This window comes from Mesoplodon densirostris, chromosome 18, assembly GCF_025265405.1.
Source record: "Mesoplodon densirostris isolate mMesDen1 chromosome 18, mMesDen1 primary haplotype, whole genome shotgun sequence".
Taxonomy (NCBI): domain Eukaryota; kingdom Metazoa; phylum Chordata; class Mammalia; order Artiodactyla; family Ziphiidae; genus Mesoplodon; species Mesoplodon densirostris.
The window spans coordinates 43,961,790-43,983,839 of NC_082678.1; the positions used below are offsets into that span (position 1 = coordinate 43,961,790).

Genomic DNA, 22,050 nt, shown 5'->3' on the forward strand with positions numbered 1-22,050 from the left:
CCCTTTCTCTCTGACCTCAGAGCTGTTCACTGGAAAGGGCTGTGGGCTCGGACCCCCTCCTCCTCCCTCACTGGCAGAGCCACTTCTCCAAGGTTTGTTTCTTTAGAGCCCCACCTCTACCTCCCAACATAACAGCAGGCAAAACCAACAGTTAAACTTTTATATTTACAATATTCTCTTCATCTTTTGCCAGGTTTAAAAATGTGTACAGAGCCGCGAAGGGTTGGGGTGGGGACATGGGATTGTCAAGGAATTGTTCTGGGGACAGGGGCTGGGCATTGGAGTCCGTGGCTGAATCATGGGGTCCCCCAGCCCCCCTCCCATGCCCCAGTTTTGGGGGCATCTGTCTACAGGGTTCAGGGCCCAGGTCCCTAGCATTTAAAAGGCAGGGCTGTTTGGAAAGGAGCTAGACCAGGCAGGGGAAGGGGTGGGAAAAGAACTAACTTTCCGTGGGTGGAGGTGAGGGCAGAAGGGACAGTCAGAAGGCAAAGTTCTGGGGAGCCAAGACCAGGGATTCTGGATTTGGGTGTCAGTGGAAGACAGCACTCCACTCGCTATTCAAATTTGGCACTAATGAACCCACAAAATGCCAGCAGACGAGGATTGGCTCCTTCTCGGCTGGTGTCCCTTGAAACCCTTCCTGACATTGTTCTTTTCCCCAGAGGCCCAAACTGTTTCTCTTTGGGCAGTCACCTTACACATATCGTTTCAAATCAAATTCTTCCTGCTGGTGTCTGCCCAAGCGCCGTCCCCCACTGCCCCCTCCATCTGTTCCTCAGTACAGCGGACCCCGTTCTCTCCCCCAACCTGTCTGGGGAAGCCTTTCTCCCCTGCTCTCCTCCCCTCCCCCCTCCACTGCTCCTTTCCTTCAGCCCTGGCGGCCCAGGGGAGAGGGGGCAGGTCAAAGGAGGGGGTGGGCAGCTGAGGGGAGGGGAGAAGCTGGCTTGAGACCAGGAAGGGATGGCTTCAGAGGGGGACAGTGAAGGGGGGAGGGAAAACAGGGGCAGAGAAGGAGCGATGAGACATGGCGAGAAGAGGGACGCAGGCGGGACCCCTTTAGCTGCCACCTCCCCCTCTCCTGTATCCTACCTGCCTGGGCCCAGGGCTGAGGAATCCTTGGCACGTTTTGGGGGGTCTTCGCCCCTCAAACCCACCTCACCAGTTTGGCACGGATGAGCAACGGTCTGAGGACTGAGGGAAGAAGGGCTGCCCTCAGACCACGGTGAGGGCTTTGGTCAAACATGCACGGCCTCTGTGGGCGGCAGGTGCCACGCAGCCCCCCCACCCCTTGAACTCTAGGGGAAGCAAGGGCAGAGCTTAGGGTCTGTTCGTCTCCTCAGGGTTTGTCCCTCCCCCTCAGCTTCCGTCAGTTTGAAGTCCTTTCACACCTGCTGTGTGAGAAGTTAAGTGCTGGGCCTGAGGCCCTAAGATGCAGGGAAGTGCTGGAGAGAAAGAGGCCGTCTGCATGGGAAAACATACATCCACATGCAAGAACATGTTTCCACTCAGAAATTCATCCTGGGCCCAGGGGAAGACAAGTTCCCAGGCAGCACAGAGATGCAGGATCTCCTCCCTTCCCCGTGGCAGGGAATGTGTGTCTGTCATCTGTGGAAGGCGAGGCCTGCCCGGGGGAGACCGTACTTCACCTCACTTGTGCCACGGGGGATACACATGCTTCGCTGGGGCAGGAGGGCTGGGGGCAGGACAGGGGGGCTGTGATTTCCTCGCTACTTCCCAGGCACCACCCCGCGTCGTCCGGTGGCCAAGGGTCGCTGTTTGTGAACACACCACTTCCAGGGTCTCCAGGGGGTGGGAGGAGGGAGGAGGTGGGAGAAGGCATGAGGGAACAGGATTCTGGGGCACAAATCCCCACAGAAATTCTTTGAGGGAGCCAACATGTGTCCAGGGCGGCAAAAAAAAACCTCACCCTGCACATGGGAAAACACACCCCCTCGTGAGAAAGCACACCTCCACGTGGGAAAATACTTCCACGTCTCCACACACCGAAGATGGGTGTCCAGACGACGGAGGGGAAAAAACACCCCCCCAGTTGTTCAAAGGCCCAGGTCCGGAGAAGAGAACGGGCCACTCCGCGCGGGAGAAGCGCACACATCCCGGCGAGGAAATCCATGTCCACCTAAAGCTCCTCGACGTGTGACAGCTCCACACGACAAAAGCCTGTCGCCAAGTCCTCCTCCCTGCCTTCTGAGAGGGCCGGGAGGGCCGGGGAGGGGGGCCTCCCCGAGCCGCCCCCTATACCCGAGTGGTGGAGTGGGGATGGGGGAGCGTGTTGTTGTGGCTGGTAGCGGTGGGGGGAGGCGGGGGGAAGGGCCCAAAGGGATGGAGGGAGGGGGGCGGCGGGGGAGGGGGTGGCCCCAGGCCGCTGGGCAGCAGGGTCAGGGCCCCGGGGGCCAAGAGAGGCACATCGTCCGGCGCCCGGCGCAGGGCCAGGGTGTAGTCGGGCGGGCAGGCGGGGCGCAGGGCCTCCGCAGGGTCCGCCCCGACGCCCCCGCCCCGCTTCAGCTGCAGCGACACCAGCTCCTCCTCGGGTGGCAGCTCACGGCCGGCCGCAGGGAGCAGGGGGCCCCCGCCGCCAGGCACGCCGGAGCCCGAGCCGCCAGGGGGGCTGAGCCGCCTGCACCGCAGCTCCTGCCGCCGGTCCCGCTTGTAGTAGAGGGCGGCGAAGGCAAGGATGTTGAGGAAGAGGAGGGAGGCGCCCACGGCCACGGTGACGCTGAGCTCCGTGGAGTAGTCTCGGGAGTCCCCGGGGAAGCGGTCGTAGGCCCGGGGGCCCGGCTCGGGCTCGGGCTCGGGCGGCAGGGTGGCTGGAGGCGGCGGGCGGCGAGTGCCGGGGGCACCAGGGGGCGGGCGCGGCGGCCAGCGCGTGGCGTAGGGAGGGAGGCGCGTGGTGGTGGTGAAGAGCTCCGTGTGCAGGTTGTGCAGGTGCGGCACGAGCTCCAGCCAGAAGGCCACCTTGTTGGCGCGGTAGTTGTCGCGCACGCGCGGCTTCAAGCCAATGTGCAGGTACTGCTTCTCCTTGCTGTTGAACTTGCTCCACACCACCTCCTCGAAGCGGTTGGGCTTGGTGTGGATGAACTTGGTGTCCTGTGGCACCGGCTGGTTGGGGTCGCTGTGGACACAGGGGGGCAGGGAAAGGAGGAGTAAGGGTGAGTCTCCCATAAAAGGCGGGGGTGGGGGCGTGCTATGGGAGGAATGTGGAGAGAGACGGACAGAGATGCAGAGAGCTGGGGAGACGGGAAGAAAGACAGAGACGGATACGAAGAGACAGAGAAACTGCCAGAGACGGACGGACAGACAGACAAATAGGGATGAAGCCAGACCACCAGAGACAGTCTGAGATGAGGACAGAGGGGCAGAGAGGGCAGAGACAGACCACCAGTGACAGAGGCAGAGTCTGAGACTGAATGAGCTAGAGACATATGGAAACAGAGACACAGAAGGACATGAGAGACAGCCAGGGGGAAACCAGCGAGTACAGAGTAACCAGATCAAAGCAAGCAGAGATATCAAGAGATTTCAAGAGAGAGAGGCAGAGACAGCAATAGACAGACAGACACAGACCCTCACACACACTCAGATACACAGATGGGCGCACTCAGACAGAGGGCCGAGCTCTGGGAGGAGAAGGAGAGAGCGGGGTGGGCAAGGGAGGGAAGGAGAGACAGACACGGAGCCAAAGGCACCAAGTGAGCCCGCCCCCCAGAAAAGACAGGGACCTCTCTGTCCAACTCTTCTGCGTCTCCAACACACACAGAGGAGCTGTCCGGCAGGTGTCTGAGTCGAGCAGGCAAGAGTGCCTCGATGGAGGAATGATGGCCGTGTGAAGGAGAGGGAGAGAAGGGACTGAGGGCGGAGGGGGGGTGTGCCCTGACCCGCAGGGATGCCCGACCCAGCCCCTCTGGCCCTCACCCAGTCTTGGCGAAGTTGGTCCAGTAGGTCATGACCACGGCGCTGAGCATGACATCATTCTTGGAGAAGTTGCAGGGGAAGAGGTCGGTGGCGCCCACCATGGGCACACCAAAGACATAGGGTAGCTCATCCCCGTGCGCTGCATCTGCCCACTCGGGCCGGCCCTCAGCCTGGCAGTGGTGGTAGAAGGTGTAAAAGTAGACAGGGGACTGGTAGTCAGCGTGCAACTTGGCGGTGGCCACAGCCGGTGCCACCCACTGGTGGTCGGTAAAGAGCGCCAGCAGGGTCTTGCGCCGCATCTCGCCATTGTCCCTGTCGGCCCAGTCCGTGTACATAAACTTGATGGTCTCTCGCAGCACATCCTTGCCCTCCGGGTAGCCATACAGGTTGTCCACAAAGTTGGAGACGGTGAAGTCGAAGGCGCTGGCGGACACGCCGTCCTCGCTCTCCGCCGAGTCCTCCACGAACTTGAGGCCCTCTCCCTGGTTGACTCCGATGAGCATGTCGTAGTTGAGGAATTCTCCCTGCTGCATGAGGATCTCAGGGTCATCGGGGACTACGTCACCGTCCACCACGGGCCCAAAGGCGATATGGTAGCTGGGGAGAAGGGGTCAAGGTCGCATCACCTGTTCACTGGCCTCCTCTCAGCTCACAGCCTGCTGAGTCCTCTGCTCAGAAAACCACTATCCCCTAGTTAAAACCTTCTGAGCCCTTTAGGGTACTTGGCCTCTCGGGAAGTCCTCCCTCAAGCACTTCATGGAGCCTCGTGCACACTGGCTCTGTTTAGGCACCTCTGCTTAGGGAAGGCTTCTGGGAGAAGGCAGGGCCCTGGGAGGGCCTTGAAGCCCACCTCTTCTGGCTAAATGGAATGCCTGTGGCCTGCGGGTACCTCTCACCCTCAACCTCCTTGGAACCAACAAGGAGAATGGAGGCCTGGACCTGGCCCTCTCCCACCCCCATACCGGGCGGGCTGCACGTCCTGGTCCACCAGCTCCCGAGAAGGCTTCCGGCGCAGACACTCCACGGCCTCGGCGCTGTCCTCCCGATCACAGCCCACCTTGGCCGCCAGCAGCCGCGTGTACTTGAGCGGCTGGTAGTTGACAGACCAGCTAGAAATGGCAGTGCCACTCTGGGCGATGGCCTTTTGGAACAGCCCTGGTGGGACAGGCAGGCTTTAGGCTGGGCTGTATCAGCCTGAGGGAGGAGAAGGGGGACCTGGTGGGGTCGGGGGTGTGAGAAAGGGGACAGGAGGGACAGGCTGAGGAGGTGGCTGGTACCTTCCGAATGGTGGGAGAGGATCAGAAGGTTGACACAGGAGGCCCCTGCCCCAGATCCGAAGATGGTGATGCGCTCGGGGTCGCCCCCAAAGTGGGCAATGTTCTCACTGAGCCAGCGCAGGGCCTGGATCTGGTCCAGGAGCCCATAGTTGCCTTTTGCAGCCTGGTCTCCAGTGCTGAGAAAACCTGGGGGTAGAGGAAGAAAGGGGGGGCTTCCTGGGGGTGTCACAGCACCCTTGCCCTCTTTCTGGGCAGCTCAGTCCAGCCCAGAAGCCATTCTGCTTCTGCTGGGTTTAGAGGAACCCTGCCGGCAGGCCCTCCTCCCAGACTCCAGCCCCTAGAGTTGGCTGCCCACCCTCACCGAGCACCCCAAGCCGGTAGTTGAGTGTGGCTACAATGACGTTGCCGTAGGCGGCCAGGACAGAGCCATCGAACATGTTCCCGGTGCCCTCCATGTAGGAGCCGCCATGCAGAAACAGCATCACCGGCTTCTTCCCGGAGTCCCGGATATCTGCGTGGGGAGGGGGCGGGTAGGTGGGCCGGGGGGTGGGGAACAAGGACACAGTCAGACCAGAAGCAGCACCGCCCAGCTCCCAGGCCTGCTGAGCTCCAGCCCAGAGCTCAGGGGACATGTCACTCCCATCCCTGGGGGGCAAGACCGGATTCCCCTCCCTCCCTCCCCAGCTAGCCCTGGCAGAAGATCCCTCCCCACCTCCTGCCGGTGTGCCCTACAGCACTTCTCCACATGCCTGGCAGACCTTCCAAGAAGCCTAGCAGAGGCAGGGCTGGGGGCTGGCTCTCCTCAGGGCATCTGCTGGACCCAGGGGAACCCCTCCCCACACACACACAGCAAATCTCCTTCCTGCTCCTAGGAAGAGCGAGCTCCCAAGGCTGCCACTAGAGCTAGAGATCCTGGGAGGGTCCTGGCGTTTCCTTCGACTCAGGCCGTGGGCCTCAGCTCCACATGGTAGCCTGGTCTGTGGGTGAGGGGGTGCCAGGCCCTAGGGTCCCTGGGGGCTTGGTCTCCTCCCCGCCCTAATTCCTTTCTAGGTCACCTCCCCAGTTACCATGACAACCCCCAGCCTAATTACTGTGGCAGGAGGCAGAAGGGTGGGAAAGAGCCTGCTTAATGAAGCCAGGGTGCAGCTCTAGTCTCGGACCCCCCAAACTGGCCTAAGTCCTGAGTTCTGGACCCTTCTCTTGCCATGTCCCCAAAGAATCCCATGATCACTCCCATATGTAGAAGGCCCCTTGAGGCACTACAGACTGGACTGAGGGGTAACTAATTCCGGAAGAGGGCGGGAGTCTGAGAGGGCTTGCCAGGGTCCCTGCCCCTGCAGCTCCTCCACGATGCAGCCACAGTGCCTGTGCTGGCGTCACCCCTGGCCTCCAGGCCCTCCTCTTTCTTGACACCTGCAGTCTCTGACCAGCCTGGGCACTGGGGCAAGTAAGATCCAGGCCTGGGGTGACGCCAGCACAGCTGGTCCCCAGTGCCTCTGCCCGCCTCCCTCATGCCGCTAGAAACTTCCCTCCTGGCAGAAGGTCAACCAACAGGTCACTGAGACACTCCCCTCCACACCCCCACAGACAGCTTCCTGCCTCCTGTCTCTTAGGACCTTCTATGACACCTCCTTCCACCTGACTTTGGCCAGGAGCTACTAGGTGGGCAGTGCCCTCTCTGTGTCCTCCCCCGATCCTATTCTTCCCTTTGTTCCTGAACCTCCAGTGGCCTTCCAACAGCTCAGGCTGGTCTCCTTCCCTCCGAGGTCCTGTCCTAAATGTCCTTACTCCTCCCCGCTCCTCCCCACCCAGCACCTCCACTCCCAGCGAGGGGGGAGGGGGAGTCAGAAAGGGGAGGAGCAGGAAGGGGGGGCTGGGGCGACAAGAATTCAAAACCAACAACAAAAAACAGGATCAAGAAAGAAGAAAGAAAGAAAAAACAACAACCAAAAAACAAGAAGCTCTCGGGGCAGATTCAACAAGAAAAGAAAAAAAAAACCCAAAAAAACAAGAAACCAAAAAGATCCGTTTTTGGAAAAAAAGAAAAAAAGAAAAAAGTTCTTTGCACTTTTTCAAAATTTTGTGGTGAAACTTCAAGATATTGGGCCCTGTTTTCAAAAATGTCCAAATTCTTTAATTTGCTTCAAATGTGCGTTTTCTGCATCGGACAGGCTTTTTTTTTGGAAACTGTAGCAGGTTTCTGCTGTTTCGATTGTGTCATCAATTTGCCAACTTAAATTTGTTTTTTTCAAGTGTTATTTTGCTCCAAATTAAAATTGTTTTTTCAAATGTTATATTTCACAAGTTTCAAAATAGTCCAAATGTCTGTCAAACTAAACATTTTATCCAATTCTTTGGTGTTTTTTGGTTTTTGTTTTTTTTCTGACATTCCAATTTCTTTTTGCACTTTATTTTCACCATGTTTAAGCTTTTCTTGCCGGTTTTCTAGTGGGTCCAACATTGTTCAAATTTCGTTTGAAGTTTTCATAATTCTTTTTTCCAATTATTACAAATTTTTCTTTTCTTTTCTTTTTCATTTTTAGTTGGGAAAACGACTGAGGGGCCTTGAGGGCTGTGAGGGCATTTAGTTAGGGGCAGGGCCGAGAACGTCCTCTTATCAGCAACCACATGCAGCAGCGGATTTTTAAATCTACCTGTGTCTGGCGGATTGAGCGTCGCCTCGTCACGTTTTTTTGTGAGCGGACCTAAGACCGGGAACACAAAACAGAGAAAAAAGGACAATTTTGTGGGGAAAGATGGGGGTCGAGGGGAGGTGGTGGATGGGGAGGGGAGGAGAGAAAGCAGAAAAGGGGAGGGTGAGGGGCAGAAAAAATAAGCCAAAAAAAGCAAAATTTGTTTGCAAGAAAAAGAAACCAAGAAAAGAGAAAAACGTTTCTACAACCCAAATTTTGTTCCCCTCCCCAGAAAAAGTCATGCCCCAAAGAAAAGGCTGGTTTTGGGGGGGTGGGGTGCCTGAGTGGGCTGAGCCCTGTCTTAAGACATATTGATTTGGCTGGAAAGGATTTGGCTTGTCCAAGTGTTTGCTAATTGCTGGAAATGAAACGGTGTTAGAGGTGGGGTGGGTGGGAGGGGAGGGGAAGCCAACCAGGGAGCCTGGGAGCCCAAGGCCAGCTGTGTCCCGCCCGGGGAGGGGCGCCACCACTCTCGCAGGCCCTCTTCAGGACCAGCCAAGCACCTGCCCACTCCCCCAGGCTGTAGAGAGGAGGGGTTCCAGCAGAAAGGACTCTGCTTCCCTCTGGACCGATCTGGAGGGCAGAGGGTAGGATGGGGTTGGGGCAGCCCGTCCCCACAGCTCACAGCCCCTGGAAGCCCTCAGCTCTCCACTGGCCGGCGGTGGGGAGGTCAGCGAGGGATGCCTGCCCACCTCCCAGCCTCTCACCAGCCAGCATTTCTCTTCCATCTGCACTCACAAGCCTGACTTCTCACCCCATCTCCCTACTGTGGGGTGAAGCAGGGAAAGGGGTCATCAGGTCTTGCCCTCCACTCCACCTCTTCCCTCTGACCCCCCTCCCCAACCTCATCCCTTACCCAGGCCTGCTCTCCTCCCCCACAGATGGTAAACTCCCCACCAGGGGTGCCAGCCCCCCACCAACCCCTGCTCTAATGCCAAAAGCCCCCCTCCCCAATTGGGGGTTCAGTCCACAAATAGGGAATAGGAAACACAGTGCCCTGAGCCAGCCCGACACATAAGGTGCCAGGAGGTGCAGGGAGGCACAAAGTGTGCCCCGTCAAGGAAAGGCCCCAGACTGGGCTCAGAGTTTGGCTCTAGGCTTCTTTCAGATTGGGGGATTAGTCAAGGGAGAGCTGGAACCCAGAGGCCTGAGGGGTTCCCCCAGGCTGATCAATTTCTCCTCAGTGGCCTGGGGACCAGCATGCAAAGGGATAGGTCAGTAAGGCTGAGGTCAGCCTCTGCAAGGTTTCTCCCAACTGGTGGTGATGGCCCCAAGGGGACCCATTAGGATCAGGTCCTGTTCTTCTCTGACAGGATAGGGATGGGGATGGGGATGAAGTCAGCAGGGCATGTGTGCGCGTGAGAATATTATGTGTGCGGCTGTGTGAGCATGTATGAGTGTGTGTGTGTGTGTGCCTGAGTCAACCTCTTCCTCTCAGAGCTGGTGTGAAGATTCAGTGAGATCACCTCAATGTGTCAGGCCCCAAGCAGGTCTGCAATAAGCGACGGTTAAAAATACAGAAGGTGTGGGCATGGGTGGGGTGGGGGCAGGGTGGGCAATTTGTATGGAGGTGTTGGGGTGGACAGTCCATTAGTGGGAAGTGCTGGGTGAATGTTTCACATGAGGGGTGACGAGACAATAGCCCACTGAGCGGGGCGTTGCAGGCGGGACAGCTTTCTACCCGAAGATGTGGGTGGAAAGTCCACGAGTGGAGAGCATTGAGATGGGTGGCCTATTGGAGGCACTAGGGTGAATAATTCACTGGTAGGAGGGCGCTGGGGTAGGTGGTCCATGAGAGGGCAAGGGAAGGTAGAGTGGATGGCTCTGAGGCAGAGGGTGTTGGGATATTGGGGAGGATGTGTGGAATGTATTAGGGTAAGTGGCCTATCAGAGTGCTTGGAATCTGAATAGGATTGGAGTAGAAACTTCTGTGCATTGTGTGTATGGGTGGCTAGGAGGCGTGGCTTATACAGGGAGGGGTAGTGATGGTGTTGAGGTGCATGGGGTGTTCTGTGATTGGCATGTCCTCTGGGTGCAGGGAGCGAGGTGTTGGAGTACTTGATCTGTGAGTGGGGTGTAGGGTTGCCACCTGTGCTGTCACAGCCTGAGGTATGATACTGATGACCTCTAGGCAGGAGTTGGGGTAAGCAACGTCTGAGAGGTGTTGAGAACGTAGGGGACTGTGGTGTGAATAGCCTGTTGGAGCACATGGTCCAGCTGCAGAGTTACTGGGGTAAAGGTTTGCGTATGGGTGTTACTAGGGCACATGATCTATACCCAGAGATACTGGGTAGCACAGGTCTATATGGGTGACAGGGTACACAATTCCAGAGAAGTGTTGGTGTCCGTGCTGTGTGAAGGTGCTGGGAATTTTGATAAGTGGGATTCCAGAGCACAAGGTCAGTGTGCCGGTCGGTTGGGTACCTGACCTGAGTGTTGAGCATTTGAAATTCCTGGTCTTGTAGTGGGACTTGAGTTCATGATGTGTGGGTGTTGGGTGTGTAGGGTGTACAGTGGGGTTCCTGGGTACCAAGCCTATATGTAAAGTTGTTGGAAAATGGCCTGTGGCGGGTATTATCAGAGTGGATGGTCTGTGTGTGTGTCGGGTGTTTTGGAGTGGTGACACGGGGAGTAGGAAGGATAACGTGGGGGTTCTTTGTGAGGATGGTCTGTCAGGGGGCTGCAGGCCTGCTGATTACCCTCTGCCATGGGCTGCTGGAAGGTACTGACACTGGTTGGTCTCGATGTGCTGAAGGCTGGCTGCGGGGGAACTGTCCGGTGGGAAACTGCTGCTGGGGCCTATGAGCACTGCTGTAGTGAACTAAAGAGTTCAAGAAGAGCCAGCTCGGAGGAGCCCCTGGGAAGGTGTTCTGTTGGGGATATGGGCGGGCTGTGCTGTGAGTGGAGGGGCCCTTGGCAAGGAGCTTCCTTGATCCTTCGGGAGTGTACAGCGATCAGGGGACAGAACATCCTGGGGAAGAGGCACTCGGCTCAGGTGAGGGGCCCTGCATGTGACAGAAGGACGTCTGGGGAGAAGGAGGAGTCTTTGCTGTCCTTGAGGTGGAGGTGTAGCTCAAGTGGGTAGTGGCTGGGGACAAGCCCAGGCCTGGGCGCAGGAGATGGGGCAGAGCTGGAGTGGCTGTCCAGGCAGCCGATGATGGATGCCTCCACCACCTGATCGCCCTCAGTGTCCCCTCTGTGTGTGCCTCTGTGGGCAGGGGGTGGTTAGGCCCAGCCTAGTGCCTGCTGCCCCCGCCATCGGCTCTCTGGGCACACAAAGAGCTTCTGGGCTGACTGTGGGATTCGTTCCTGGGACTGCCTGGCAGGGACCCGTACCACCCTGGGAGGGCATGCAGAGCCCGCAGGGACGCACTGCCCATCACGGCCCCGGCGAAGGCCCAGCTCCCGGCCCGGGGTCTGCCGGCGCCTGAGGGTGTGCATGGATGTCTGTGGGCTGTGTCCACCGGGGGCCCGGCCCGGTGCCCGCGCTCTTACCGTCCTCGGTGGGCACGTAGAGGTTGAGGTACAGGCAGTCCTCGCTCTGGTTCTGCACGTAGGTGGCGGCCGCCTCCAGGTTGTCGGTGAACCACACGGGTAGCATGATGGCGGGCAGCGCCCCGTGCAGGTTCTGCGGGCAGGCGGGCGGCAGGGTGGTGGCGTTGCGCACGCCGGGCCACGAGGCGGGGGCCTCGGGCGGCTGGAAGCGGCGGGCGCCCAGGGGTGGCGTGGCGTAGGGCACGCCCAGGAACTGCACGACCGGGCCCAGGATCTCGTTGTTGAGCTCGCGCCGCACGCCGCGCACTCGCCCGTAGGCCGTGTTCACCACTGGGAAGCGCTCCTCCCCGAGGCTGCCGAGACCCAGGCCCGGGCCGCCCGGGGCGCCGCCGCCGGGACCCCCTCCCCCACGCTGAGCCCCCGCCAGCCCCACCAGACACAGCGCCAGGAGCCACATGCTGATGGGGGACCCCCCCTCCCTCCCCGGGACCCCCCCCCTCGGAGAGAGAGAGAAGGGGGGGGAGAGGGAGGGAGGCCCCCCTCGCCCCAGGAGGGAGGAGGGGGCGGGGGAAAGGGAGGGAGGAGGGGGGTGGGGAGGGACCTGGGTTAGATGGGACAGAGAAGGGGTCTGTTCCTCTCCATGGAGGGGGCGAGGGGTGGGGAAGGGGAAGGAAGTGGGAGAAGGTGAAGGCAGGCCCGACCTGCGGGGAGGAGGGACGGACAGACAGACGGACGGACAGAAAAATACAGAGAAGAGGTGCAAGAAGGGAAGGGAAATTGGACGGGGCGGACAGACAGGAATGGGGAAACAGAAGAGACAGGTGGTTAGTGACTCAGAATTCAGAACAAGTTGTCCCCTGCCTTCCATCCTCTGGCCCCTTGACACCCCCCCCCACCCCAGCCACCCCCTCCCCTCAGCAGGGACCCAGAAAGAAAAGTCTGAGACTGGGGTGAGGTCCAGATGTGTTAAATGTCTAGGACTGCCAGAGGGGAAGGAGGGTCAGCTCCCCAGACCCAGTACTTCCCCTTCCAGCTGTTTATCCCTCCCAGGCATGTTCTCCTCAGGGACTCAGGAGTCCCAGTTCCCACCTCCCTGGGAGGGATGAGATAGACAAGGAAGAGAAAATAAAAATACCAAGTCATTAATTAGCAGGAAGTGGTGGGTTTGTTTATACGTGTTAATCACTCCTGAGCTGTAATTTCATGGCACTGAACTCCCACCCCAGGCCAGACTTAGGTCTTTCTTGGGACTGCACAAGCCCAGCACCTTATCCTCCCTTCAACATCTCATTCTAGAAGGCTTTGTGTAGTGGGGGAGACCCCTGCACCCCAGGCCCTCTCCATTTCTCCCCTCAGAAGTTAAGGTGCCTTGAGGCAGGGGCTAGACAGGGAGGGGAGGCCGGAGGGGCAAATCCGGGGACAGGTGCGTGATTCTGCAGCCGGTTGCTGGGCGACAGGATGCTGCCCCGCAATGCTACCTCGGCAACGGGCTGCAGCTTTAACCCTGGAGTGGGGGTGGGGGGTTTCTGGAGGAAGATGGGAAGGGCCTGGGTTGGTTATGGGGTCCATTCAGGGCATGAGGAGGAGAGCAGAGGCATGAGTCAGAATGCTAGAGTTTCCCCCAGCCTTCGCATAGAGGGAGAAGTATATATGTTGAGGGGATCTGGAGACTAGGGGCCTAGAGAACCCTAAAAGAGCTGCCTCTTGCCCCTTGTTGGCCAGTCAGAACTAGCCCTAGTGACCAGGCCTCTGGCTGGGGAGAAGGGGTGCTGAGGTGGCTTTAGGGGGAATCAGATGCACCCACCAATGGCTCCCCTCCCACAGTCTTGAACAGCTTTGAACCCCAGACACCTCTTCTTCCATGCATGGCATTTTGACCCATGCCCTGGGGACAAACCTTGGCCTCTTCTCATCCCATCCCAGCTATTCACCTCCCCTTCCCCTTGCCAGCCCCCACAGTTGCTGCCTTGATGCCTGGGTGCTCAGGGCAGCAGGAGCAGGACAAGGGAACAGATCGGACTGAAGGGGCAGACACCCAGGTCATCTCAGCAAGCCCCCCCGTCCCCCACCCACCCAGCCGCCAGAGCTGTTTGCTGACGCGGGGTTTTCAGAGCCAGGCACCAGCCCGCGGTTGGCTCTCTGCAGGTGTCAATTTATTCCAGAGATGAGGACACAGGAATCCTTACCACACACACCCAGTCATGCCCTCCCTTCTTCAGGTCCTCTTAAGCTCCTGTTCCCCTATCACCTGGAGGGGGCTTGGGGCTGGCTCCTCCAGGTTCTCCTCTGCCTATGCCAGGCTGGACTCTGCTTCCATGGCCTGCCGCCCCTCCCCCACCCGCCCCCTCCGCCTCCCGCGAACAAGGTCTGCCTCTGTCACCCCCCTCCCTTAAGGTACTTTGGGCCCCTGGCCTCCTCCCTGCCAGCTTCTCTCCCTTCTTCCCTCCCACTGGAGCCCTCCCCCCCCATCTCTCTCCTCTCCATAGCGCTCCCTCAGAGCATCTTTCCACGGCCTCTTCCAGCTTGCTCCAGCTCTTGCCTTCAGTCTCTCGCCCTCAGTCTTCTTTCATCTCTCTCTCTTCTAAACCTCCCTCTTTGGTGCTTCTCATTTTTCTGTCTCCTTCAAATCCGTTCTCCAGATTTCTCTCTCTCTTTCCCTATTTCTGTCTCCCCCATTTTCTCTCCCCTGCTCTCCTCATCTCTGTCTGCCACATCTTGCCCCCCCCCATCCCTCTGCCTTATTCGCTCCATTCCTGCCCAGGCCTGACTCCCCCGGTCGGAGAGAGTTGAGGGACGGGGGCTCAGGCCATAGGCGCCCCCCTTCTTCCTGCAGTGGGGAAAATGGCTTGGCCGGGAAGGGGAGAAGGAGGGGGAGGGGGAGATGGGAACACACGGGGTCTGTGGGCCCATTCAAAGGATCATTCATGGGCTGGAGAGAGGCAGAGACAAAGAGACCGAGACGCAGAGACACGGCGAGAGCATCCCTAGGCGGAGACACGCAGACAGAGCAGGCTGGGGGAAACCAGGCGCAGGGAGAGAGATGGGGAGAGGGAGACCCCAATGGACCGCCACGCAGCCCCCTCCACCCGGCCCGGCTTAGCTCCTACCTGGCTCAGCCCTGGGGCCGTGGTGCCTCCATCCAGGGCTCTGAGTAGGGGGCGGACGGGCTTCGGGAGGGGGGCGGCGGCCTCTGAGCCCCCGCGGCCCCGCAGGCCCAGCCCCCGCCCGCAGCGCCTCACCCGACGGGGGAGGGAGATCGCCCCAGCCCCCGGGGGCGGGGCCGGGATCCAGTCGATCCCCGGGGAAAGGAGAGGTAGGGGATGGGGTCAGGAGGAGCCCAAGAACAGGGAACCCCGCAGTGGGGACGGCGGAGGGAGGAGGAGGCAACGGGACAGGGCTGGATTGGGGATCCACTGGCTCCGTGGGCTGGCTTCGAGGGACCAGAAGGCGGTACAGGCGGAGGATCCTGAGGGATCGGGTACGGGAGGAGGAGTCCACGGCAATCCCCAGGGGGCCAAAACCCGGGAGCGCAGGATCCGCGGTGCAGGGGCAGGGATCCAGCCGGAATCCTCAGGGAGGGGGAGGGATCTAGTCGATCCCGAGGGCGGGCGGGAGGGGGAGGTCCGGGGAGTCAGAGGAGGGCGGGAGCCGAGTCTGGAGCCCCGGGGCGGGGGTCGGCACAGATCCTAGGAGGGAAAGCGGAGGTAAGGGGTAGGCTTCGGGGAATGCTCAGCAGCCGGGAGGCCCGGACTCCTGGCCCCGCGCGCCAGGGCCCGCCCGCCCCGCGTCCATCCCAGCCAGAGAGTGATGATCCACCGGCTGAGCAGCCGCAGCAGCCCCGCGCGTCACCGCGCGGCCGCCTCCCCCGCCCCCTGCCGAGAGAGCGGCGCACACCCCTCGCTCGCACCCGCCTGCCCGCCTGCCCGCCCGCCCTCCAGAGTGTGGGGGGGATTGGAGAAGGTGGAAGGGGACGGGAGTGGACAGACCGACGGATGGATGAAGCAGGCCAGCAGTGCAGGGTGGAGACACCCCCCTCCACACCATTATCTCCCACCCTCCGGGTTCTCGCAGTTAGTGCGGGGGGGTGGGGAAGGAGGGGGTGAACTCTAAGGGGCAGGGCATCATATGAAGGCGGAGCCTTCGGTTCTGGAGGAGGGGCCATTTGGGTAGTGGGCGGGGTTTAACGGTGGTGGGTGGGGCTTCGCTATCCGTGGGGCCGCCTCTTTTTGGGAGTGGATCTGGTTTAAAGCTAAAAAGGAGGAGCTTGTGGGGAAAGGGGCAGAACTTTGCAAGGGGACCGGGATCTTTGGAAATTGGCCGGAGGTGGGGGGGGCGAGGTGTTAAAAGAGGCTACCAACTTGGAAAGTGGGCCAATCCGTGACGCAAATCCTCTAGTCCCGCCCCCCCAACCCCGCCTCCACTGCTCCGCTCTTCCGCTCCTAATTGGTTCTGGTTTCTCCGCCCGCCAGAAGTCTTCGCCACTCAACAGAGGTTTTACAAAGGCCCAAGTACCCGGGTGAGGGCCTGGACGCTGAAATGAACACGGCCCGGATTGGGCACCTGTGGACCTTATTTGCATGGGAGATCGGGATTGGTTGGCCTCTTGGGTGGCCCGGGCGGTGTTCGTCCGGCGCCTGACAGTCCACTGCCATGGCTGGTCCGGGGGCTGCTTTCCGCCGCCTGGGCGCCTTGTCCGGAGCTGGAGCCTTAGGCTTGGCCTCCTACGGGGCGCACGGTCAGGAGGCTGGGGATGGAGCTGGGATTGTGTTGGGGGCGATCTTTAGGGTCTGGTGCAGAGGCGGAGTCTATGGGAAGTGTCGGCCCTCCCATCGACCAGACGACCCGCGGAGCCCTAAACCTTTTAAAGTCCCTCAGCCCGGCCCAGTTGGTTCCCAGAACTGCCCAATGCGTGTTTCCACCAATTAGAAGCCTACTGGGGGCGCCCTTTCTCGCCTGCGTCCACCTGGGTCCCCCTGGGAGTGGGGGCGGTCGAGGTTGGCGCTAGGACTGGTAACCTTTGCTTCTCCTTTCCACAGGAGCCCAGTTTCCGGATGCCTACGGGAAGGAGGTGAAGTAACTGCCCTGGGGCTCCTCGGCTTCGGGGCCTATGAGGGCACAAAGTCTGGGGTCCCTGAGGGAAGTAGGGGAGGGACGGGGCGCGGGTCTTTGTAGCGGCAAGGGATGCAACTCTTGAGGCCTGGGTGCCTGAGGGAGGGTCAAGCTGGGACTTGAGAGGTGGGGTTGGAGGACGAACTCTTGTCCGTTGTGTCCCCCCGGGATCCTGCGTTGCTTAGGAAGTCCCCCCATTTCTCCTTTTCTTACAGCTCTTTGACAAGACCAACAAACACCACTTCTTACACAGCCTGGCCCTGTTAGGGGTGCCCCTGTGCAGAAAGCCCCTCTGGGTAATTCCTCCCACCCCTAACCCTGACCAAGCCCCACCCACTCCCTCTAGCCTGCCCTGTTCTTTTTTTTTTTTTTTTTTTTTCTGCTTTATAACAAATTTAATCAGTTATACATATACATATGTTCCCATATCCCTCCCTTTTGCGTCTCCCTCCCACCCTCCCTATCCCACCTCTCCAGGCGGTCTAGCCTACCCTGTTCTTAACTGGCCTGCATTCCGCCTTGTATCTCCTTCAGGCCGGGTTACTGCTAGCTTCTGGAACTACCTTATTCTGCACCACGTTTTACTACCAGGCTCTGAGTGGAGACCCCAGCGTCCAGACTTTGGCCCCTGTGGGAGGGAGCCTGCTACTCTTGGGCTGGCTTGCCTTGGCTCTTTGAGCTTCCTTGTGTTTAATTTCTGGGTACTTCTTTTTAAAGTGGAGCACGGAGGGGATTAAAAGAGAAAGGCAAATAAAGAACTTTGGAGTCTTTGTTCATCTTAACCTCTTAAAGGAGGAAGGGTAGGGATTGTCAACCTTTGAACTCCTTCCCTTTCGTAAGACCGAATCAGCGAGACTTGGGCCTGGGTGGAGAGTCAGGGTTCACTTCAAGTTAACTTGTTATGAGGTTCTTAAACTGGTAGACATTAGAGTCATAAAGAATGCTTGAAAGAATGCAGATTCTTACCAAAGCCCTCTTCAGGGCCTGGCAATCTGTATTCTAATAAGCTCATCTTGTGGTTCTGATGCTCACTAGCGTTAATACTAGATTCCTGTAGGGTAGTGGGTTTTTAGTTTTTTATTGGAGTGTGGTTGCTTTACAATGTTGTGTTAGCCTCCACTGCACAACAAAATGAATGAGCCATACACATACAGAGATCCCCTCCCTTTTGGACTTCCCTCCCATTTAGGTTACTATGGTGCATTAGGTAGCGTTCCCTGTGCTCTACAGTATGTTCCCATCAGTTGTCTATTTTATACATAGTATCAATAATGTATATGTGTCCATCCCAGTCTCCCAATTCCTCCCACCCCACCCCTTTCCCCCTTGGTATCCGGGTAGACGGTTTTTTGAGCAGCCCCTTACTCTAGAAGTCAGGGTTAAGGCAAGGCGGGATGAGGTGTCATTAGTTACAAAATACTTTGGGGTTCAAAGCAGGGACAGAACATCATGTATTGGGGGTCAGAAAATGCTTCACAGTGCTTGAGATGATTTTTTTTTTTTTTTTTTTTTGCGGTACACGGGCCTCTCACTGTTGTGGCCTCTCCCGTTGCGTGGCACAGGCTCCGGACGCGCAGGCTCAGCGGCCATGGCTCACGGGCCCAGCCACTCCGCGGCATGTGGGATCTTCCCAGACCAGGGGCACGAACCCGTGTCCCCTGCATTGGCAGGCGGACTCTCAACCACTGCGCCACCAGGGAAGCCCTGAGATGATTCTTAAAAGAGATCTGTTGTGTGGCTGAAACAGTGAACAAAGAGACAGGTGGGAGGGGAGGGGTATGGGGCCACCTGAGTCCTCGGTGTGGGATGAGTTTCTGACTTAGGCAGGAGAGGAATGAGAAAAGGTGGCAAGGTGGGCTGGAGTAGCACCTACAGCAGAGAACTGGAGGATATTTAGTGGGCAATTTTTATTAAACCAGTGCTCATCAAGTGTTGGTCACATGTCAGACAGACACGTTACAAGGAAATTGAACCGTGCACGAGACAGACACCATGTTTCCCTCATGGGGTTTCCCATCTGGTACAGGAAACAGACCTTAAACAACGAAACACAAGTATATCACTGTGAGGTATACTATGTGCTTGAAAGGAAAGAACAGGGGGGCTGGAACAATGGGGCAGTGGAGGGTGTGCCCCTTTAGATGGGAAGGCCTCGCAGAGGAGGTCCTGTTGAAGCTGGAACTAACCATGCGCAGAGTGGAGGGGAAGTGTGTTTTTAGCAGAAAGAATACCTGGCAAACAGGCCGAAACGGAGCAGTTTGAAATCCTTGAGGCAGGAGAGAACTGGGCGGGTTGGAGAAAGAGCAAAAGCAGCATGGCTGACGTGTGGTGTGGTGAGGCACTCAGAATTTATTTGCAGCGCAACAGTTAAGTCATTGAAAGGTTTAAAGTGAGAGAGTGCTAGGATCTGACTTATGTGTTTAAAAGGTCTGGAGGACCAATCAGAGGACAGCAAGGATGGCAACAGGGAAACCAGCCAGGAGGCCACTAAAGAGGTCCAGGTGTGAGATGGTGATGGTGGCTTGGCTGAGGGTGGAAGAGGTGGTAAAAATGTTCAATTCAGAAGGGGTGAACGAGAGGGAGATTTCTGGTTTATGTACCGAGTTGGATGGAGGTGCTGTTACTTAGATGAGAAACACTGAAGGGTGGGGCAGATTAGAGGGAGGCAGATCAGGAGGTCAGTTTTGGACATGTTGCTTCTGAAATGCCTGGGAGACATCCAAGTGGAGGCACCAAGGAGGTAGTTGGGGAGCTCAGGGAGGTGTCTGAGCTCAGGAGAGAGATCTGGCCTCAAGTTTACTCTGCAACCCACGCTGGTCAGTCTTCTATCCCATCTCTTCCCCATAGATGCCCTTGGAAGGATCCCATGAATCACTATGACCTCTTGGTTGCCAGACCCAGTGGATGATTTTCAGTCTCATCTTCCTCAGTCTCTGCAGCATTTGACACAGTTGGCCACACTGTTCTCGAACACATCCTGTTCCTTCTCTGACACCACTCTCCTGGTCTTCCCTATCTCTGTGGCTCCTTTGCCGGCTTCTTGTCTCTACCCAGTTTAAATCAATGGTTTCCAAATTTTAATTTAAAAAAAAGTAGAACTCATAAGTATACATATTTTAATTTCACCTTTTAAAATTTCTATTTTTGTGTATATTTTATAAACGTGCATATCTGTATAGCATACTGGGGGGTACATACTTAATTTTTCTGACAGTGTGCATTCAAAAAAGTGCAGACCGTTTAGCTGAGTGAGACGATTTCTAGGTAATTTCATTTGGCCCCATAGCTTTAATTACAATCTGCATATTTCTAAATCCAGAATTTATCTCCGACCCTAGTCCTGGCTAAGCTCCAGACCCCTGTAGCAGCTGCAGTGTAGTGCAGTGTTCAGTGGAGACCTGCAGGAGTTAAGTGATGAGGAGGGAGAGCGGCGTGTTCCAGACCAAGGCAAGAGCTTTGGAGGCAAGAGAGCCCTGTGCCTTCAAGACCAGAAAGAATTGCTGGTGGCTGGCTTGAAGATCATGAGAGGGTCAGTAGTGAAAGATGAGGACAGATGGGGCCAAATGGTGGAATGCCTGTGCTGAGAGGTTGGACCCTTCTGAGGGCAATGGGGAGCCACTGAAGCATTTATATCCAGGGAGGAGGCATACACTTGAGGTGTATTAGTAGAGGATCACAATATCTCTTCATTTTAAAGATGAGGGGAGGGACTTCCCTGGTGGTTCAGTGGCTAAGACTCCACGCTCCCAGTGCAGGGGGCCCGGGTTTGACCCCTGGTCAGGGAACTAGACCGCACATGCGCAACTGAGAGCTCACATGCCGCAACTAAAGAGCCCACAGGCCACAACGAAAAAAAAATCCCACATGCTGGAATGAAGGTCCCGCGTGCGGCAACCAAGACCCAGTGCAGCCAAATAAGTAAATTTAAAAAAAAAGCGGGAGCAGGGGGGCGGGGAATTCCCGGGCAGTCCAGTGGTTAGGGCTCTGCGAGTTCACTGCTGTGGGCCTGGGTTCAATCCCTGGTTGGGGAACTAAGATCCTACGAGCCGCATGGTGCGGCCAAAATAAAATAAAATAGAGTAAAATAAGGCCTCAGGGGGACCTCCAGAGTGGCCCAGAGTGCCAGTGGCAGAGCCTACACTGGATCCCCAGGCTCCTACTTCCCAGTCCAGTGCCCTTGCTGCATTTCCATCCACCCTTCATCTCAGGCAGCATCTGGAGCACAGGGAACCTCCAGCTGGAGGAGACCCTGACATTTGGCATGGCCACCGTCCATGTAATATATCCCTAAGACCTTTGCTTTGATCCTCCCTGTGGGTCAGACTCTTGGAAGACCAAGAAAAATAAGGACCACGTGGTAATTGGTCCCTATTATTGCTGCACATTGTGTCCAGTCTTCTCAACAGTCCTGCAAGTCAGTGGAAAGTGAAGCTAAGAGAGGTGAAGCAACTTCTTCTGTATCGTACAGCCAGGACCTGGGGAAGCTGTGATTCAAACTCTCTTCTGTCCAGTTCCCAAAGCTGAGTTTTTTCCTTCTTGTACATACCAAGAAACTCAGATTTCAGCAGTGGAGACAGACCCTTTAAAAAATAATTTGATACAATGTGTTCAGTGTTACAAGTAGATACTGAGGTGGGCTTGTTTGCCTTAGGAGACTGGTAAGACGTCGGCGCATTTGCTGGGTTTTCAGCATGCATAGTTCACCAGAAAAAGGGACAAGATTATACTGGTAACAAGTCAAGAGGAGAACTGGAGTGCCTGGAGCTCAGGATGGAGTGGGCAGGCAGGAAATGACAAAGCAGTAAGAGTGAAGGGTCTCCTGGGCCAAGCCTGAGTCAACTTTGACTTCCCTTTTCCTCACATCCTATATCCAAGCCATCATCAAGTCCTGTTGGCTCAAATACATAACTGGAAACTGACCATTTCTCACCACCTCCATTGCTACCACTCTGGCAGCTGGTCCATGCCACCTGCAAATCTCATCTAGCTTTCTGAAAGAACTTCCCTCTGCCCTTGCCTACCTACAGCCTACTCCGGACAAAGCAGCCTGAGAGAGAGAGAGAAATCCTTCTAACACTGTCACCCTCAGACTTAGCTGCAATTTAAAATCTGCTGGGGAATTCTCAAAAAGTTCCTATGTCTGCACCTCACCCCAGATATTCTAATGTAATTGATATGAAGCGGGGCCCAGCTAGAGGTATTTTTACAGCACCCCAGATGATTCGAACTTGTGGCCAGGGTTGAAGAACACTGTTTCAGTATGTAAATCTCATCTCTCTTCTCTGGCCAAAACCTCCAACACTTTCCATTTCACTCAGAGTAGAAGCCAATGGTCTACAGGGCTGTATGTGATCTGGCCTCCTGTGACCTCTCTTTCCTCCCCTTCGTTCATTCCATTCCAGCCACACTGGCCTTTTGGTTCACTGAACAAACAAGGCACACTTCTACCTCAGGGCCTTTGCCTTTGTTCCCTCTGTCTGAAAAACTCTTCACCCAGAAGTCTGCATGGCTTAATCCTTGACCTCCTTTAGGTCTTTGCTCAGCCA

At 57.1% G+C, this 22,050-nt stretch overlaps 2 protein-coding genes across 5 annotated transcripts; one reads left to right on the top strand and one right to left on the bottom strand.

Moving 5' to 3' along the window:
• Positions 1–146: 146 nt before the first annotated feature.
• On the bottom strand, positions 147–15,459 carry NLGN2 (neuroligin 2). 4 transcript variants are annotated; one of them, XM_060080880.1, is made up of 9 exons: positions 15,382–15,459; positions 14,503–15,081; positions 11,396–12,096; positions 7,862–7,912; positions 5,569–5,718; positions 5,208–5,393; positions 4,893–5,085; positions 3,931–4,527; positions 147–3,130 (listed from the first exon to the last, which is right to left on the bottom strand). In XM_060080880.1, exons 3-9 carry the CDS (start codon positions 11,850–11,852, stop codon positions 2,254–2,256), a joined length of 2,511 nt encoding a protein of 836 aa, XP_059936863.1. In that variant the 5' UTR covers positions 11,853–12,096; positions 14,503–15,081; positions 15,382–15,459; the 3' UTR covers positions 147–2,253. The 4 variants fall into 4 exon arrangements, with proteins under 4 accessions (XP_059936863.1, XP_059936865.1, XP_059936862.1 ...); XM_060080882.1 differs by lacking the exon at positions 15,382–15,459 and having other exon boundaries at positions 11,396–11,528; positions 14,503–15,200; XM_060080879.1 differs by lacking the exon at positions 15,382–15,459 and having other exon boundaries at positions 14,503–15,200.
• A 554-nt stretch (positions 15,460–16,013) lies between these two features.
• TMEM256 (transmembrane protein 256) lies at positions 16,014–17,262 on the top strand. Its single transcript, XM_060082111.1, has 4 exons — positions 16,014–16,130; positions 16,432–16,463; positions 16,720–16,800; positions 17,039–17,262. The coding sequence occupies exons 1-4, from the start codon at positions 16,046–16,048 to the stop codon at positions 17,180–17,182; spliced, it is 342 nt and encodes a 113-aa protein (XP_059938094.1). The 5' UTR covers positions 16,014–16,045; the 3' UTR covers positions 17,183–17,262.
• The last annotated feature ends 4,788 nt before the right edge of the window (positions 17,263–22,050 follow it).

Excerpts from the sequence above, each read along its gene's own strand:
- NLGN2 (XM_060080878.1), bottom strand. The coding sequence starts at position 12,263 with ATGGAAGGCAGGGGACAACTTGTTCTGAATTCTGAGTCACTAACCACC. Across the intron at positions 5,086-5,207 it reads CCTCTCCCACCATTCGGAAG|GGCTGTTCCAAAAGGCCATC; the intron begins GTACCAGCCACC and ends CTGTCCCACCAG. Across the intron at positions 4,528-4,892 it reads CAGGACGTGCAGCCCGCCCG|CTACCATATCGCCTTTGGGC; the intron begins GTATGGGGGTGG and ends CCTTCTCCCCAG.
- TMEM256 (XM_060082111.1), top strand. The coding sequence starts at position 16,046 with ATGGCTGGTCCGGGGGCTGCTTTCCGCCGCCTGGGCGCCTTGTCCGGA. Across the intron at positions 16,464-16,719 it reads CGGATGCCTACGGGAAGGAG|CTCTTTGACAAGACCAACAA; the intron begins GTGAAGTAACTG and ends CTTTTCTTACAG. Across the intron at positions 16,801-17,038 it reads TGTGCAGAAAGCCCCTCTGG|GCCGGGTTACTGCTAGCTTC; the intron begins GTAATTCCTCCC and ends TATCTCCTTCAG.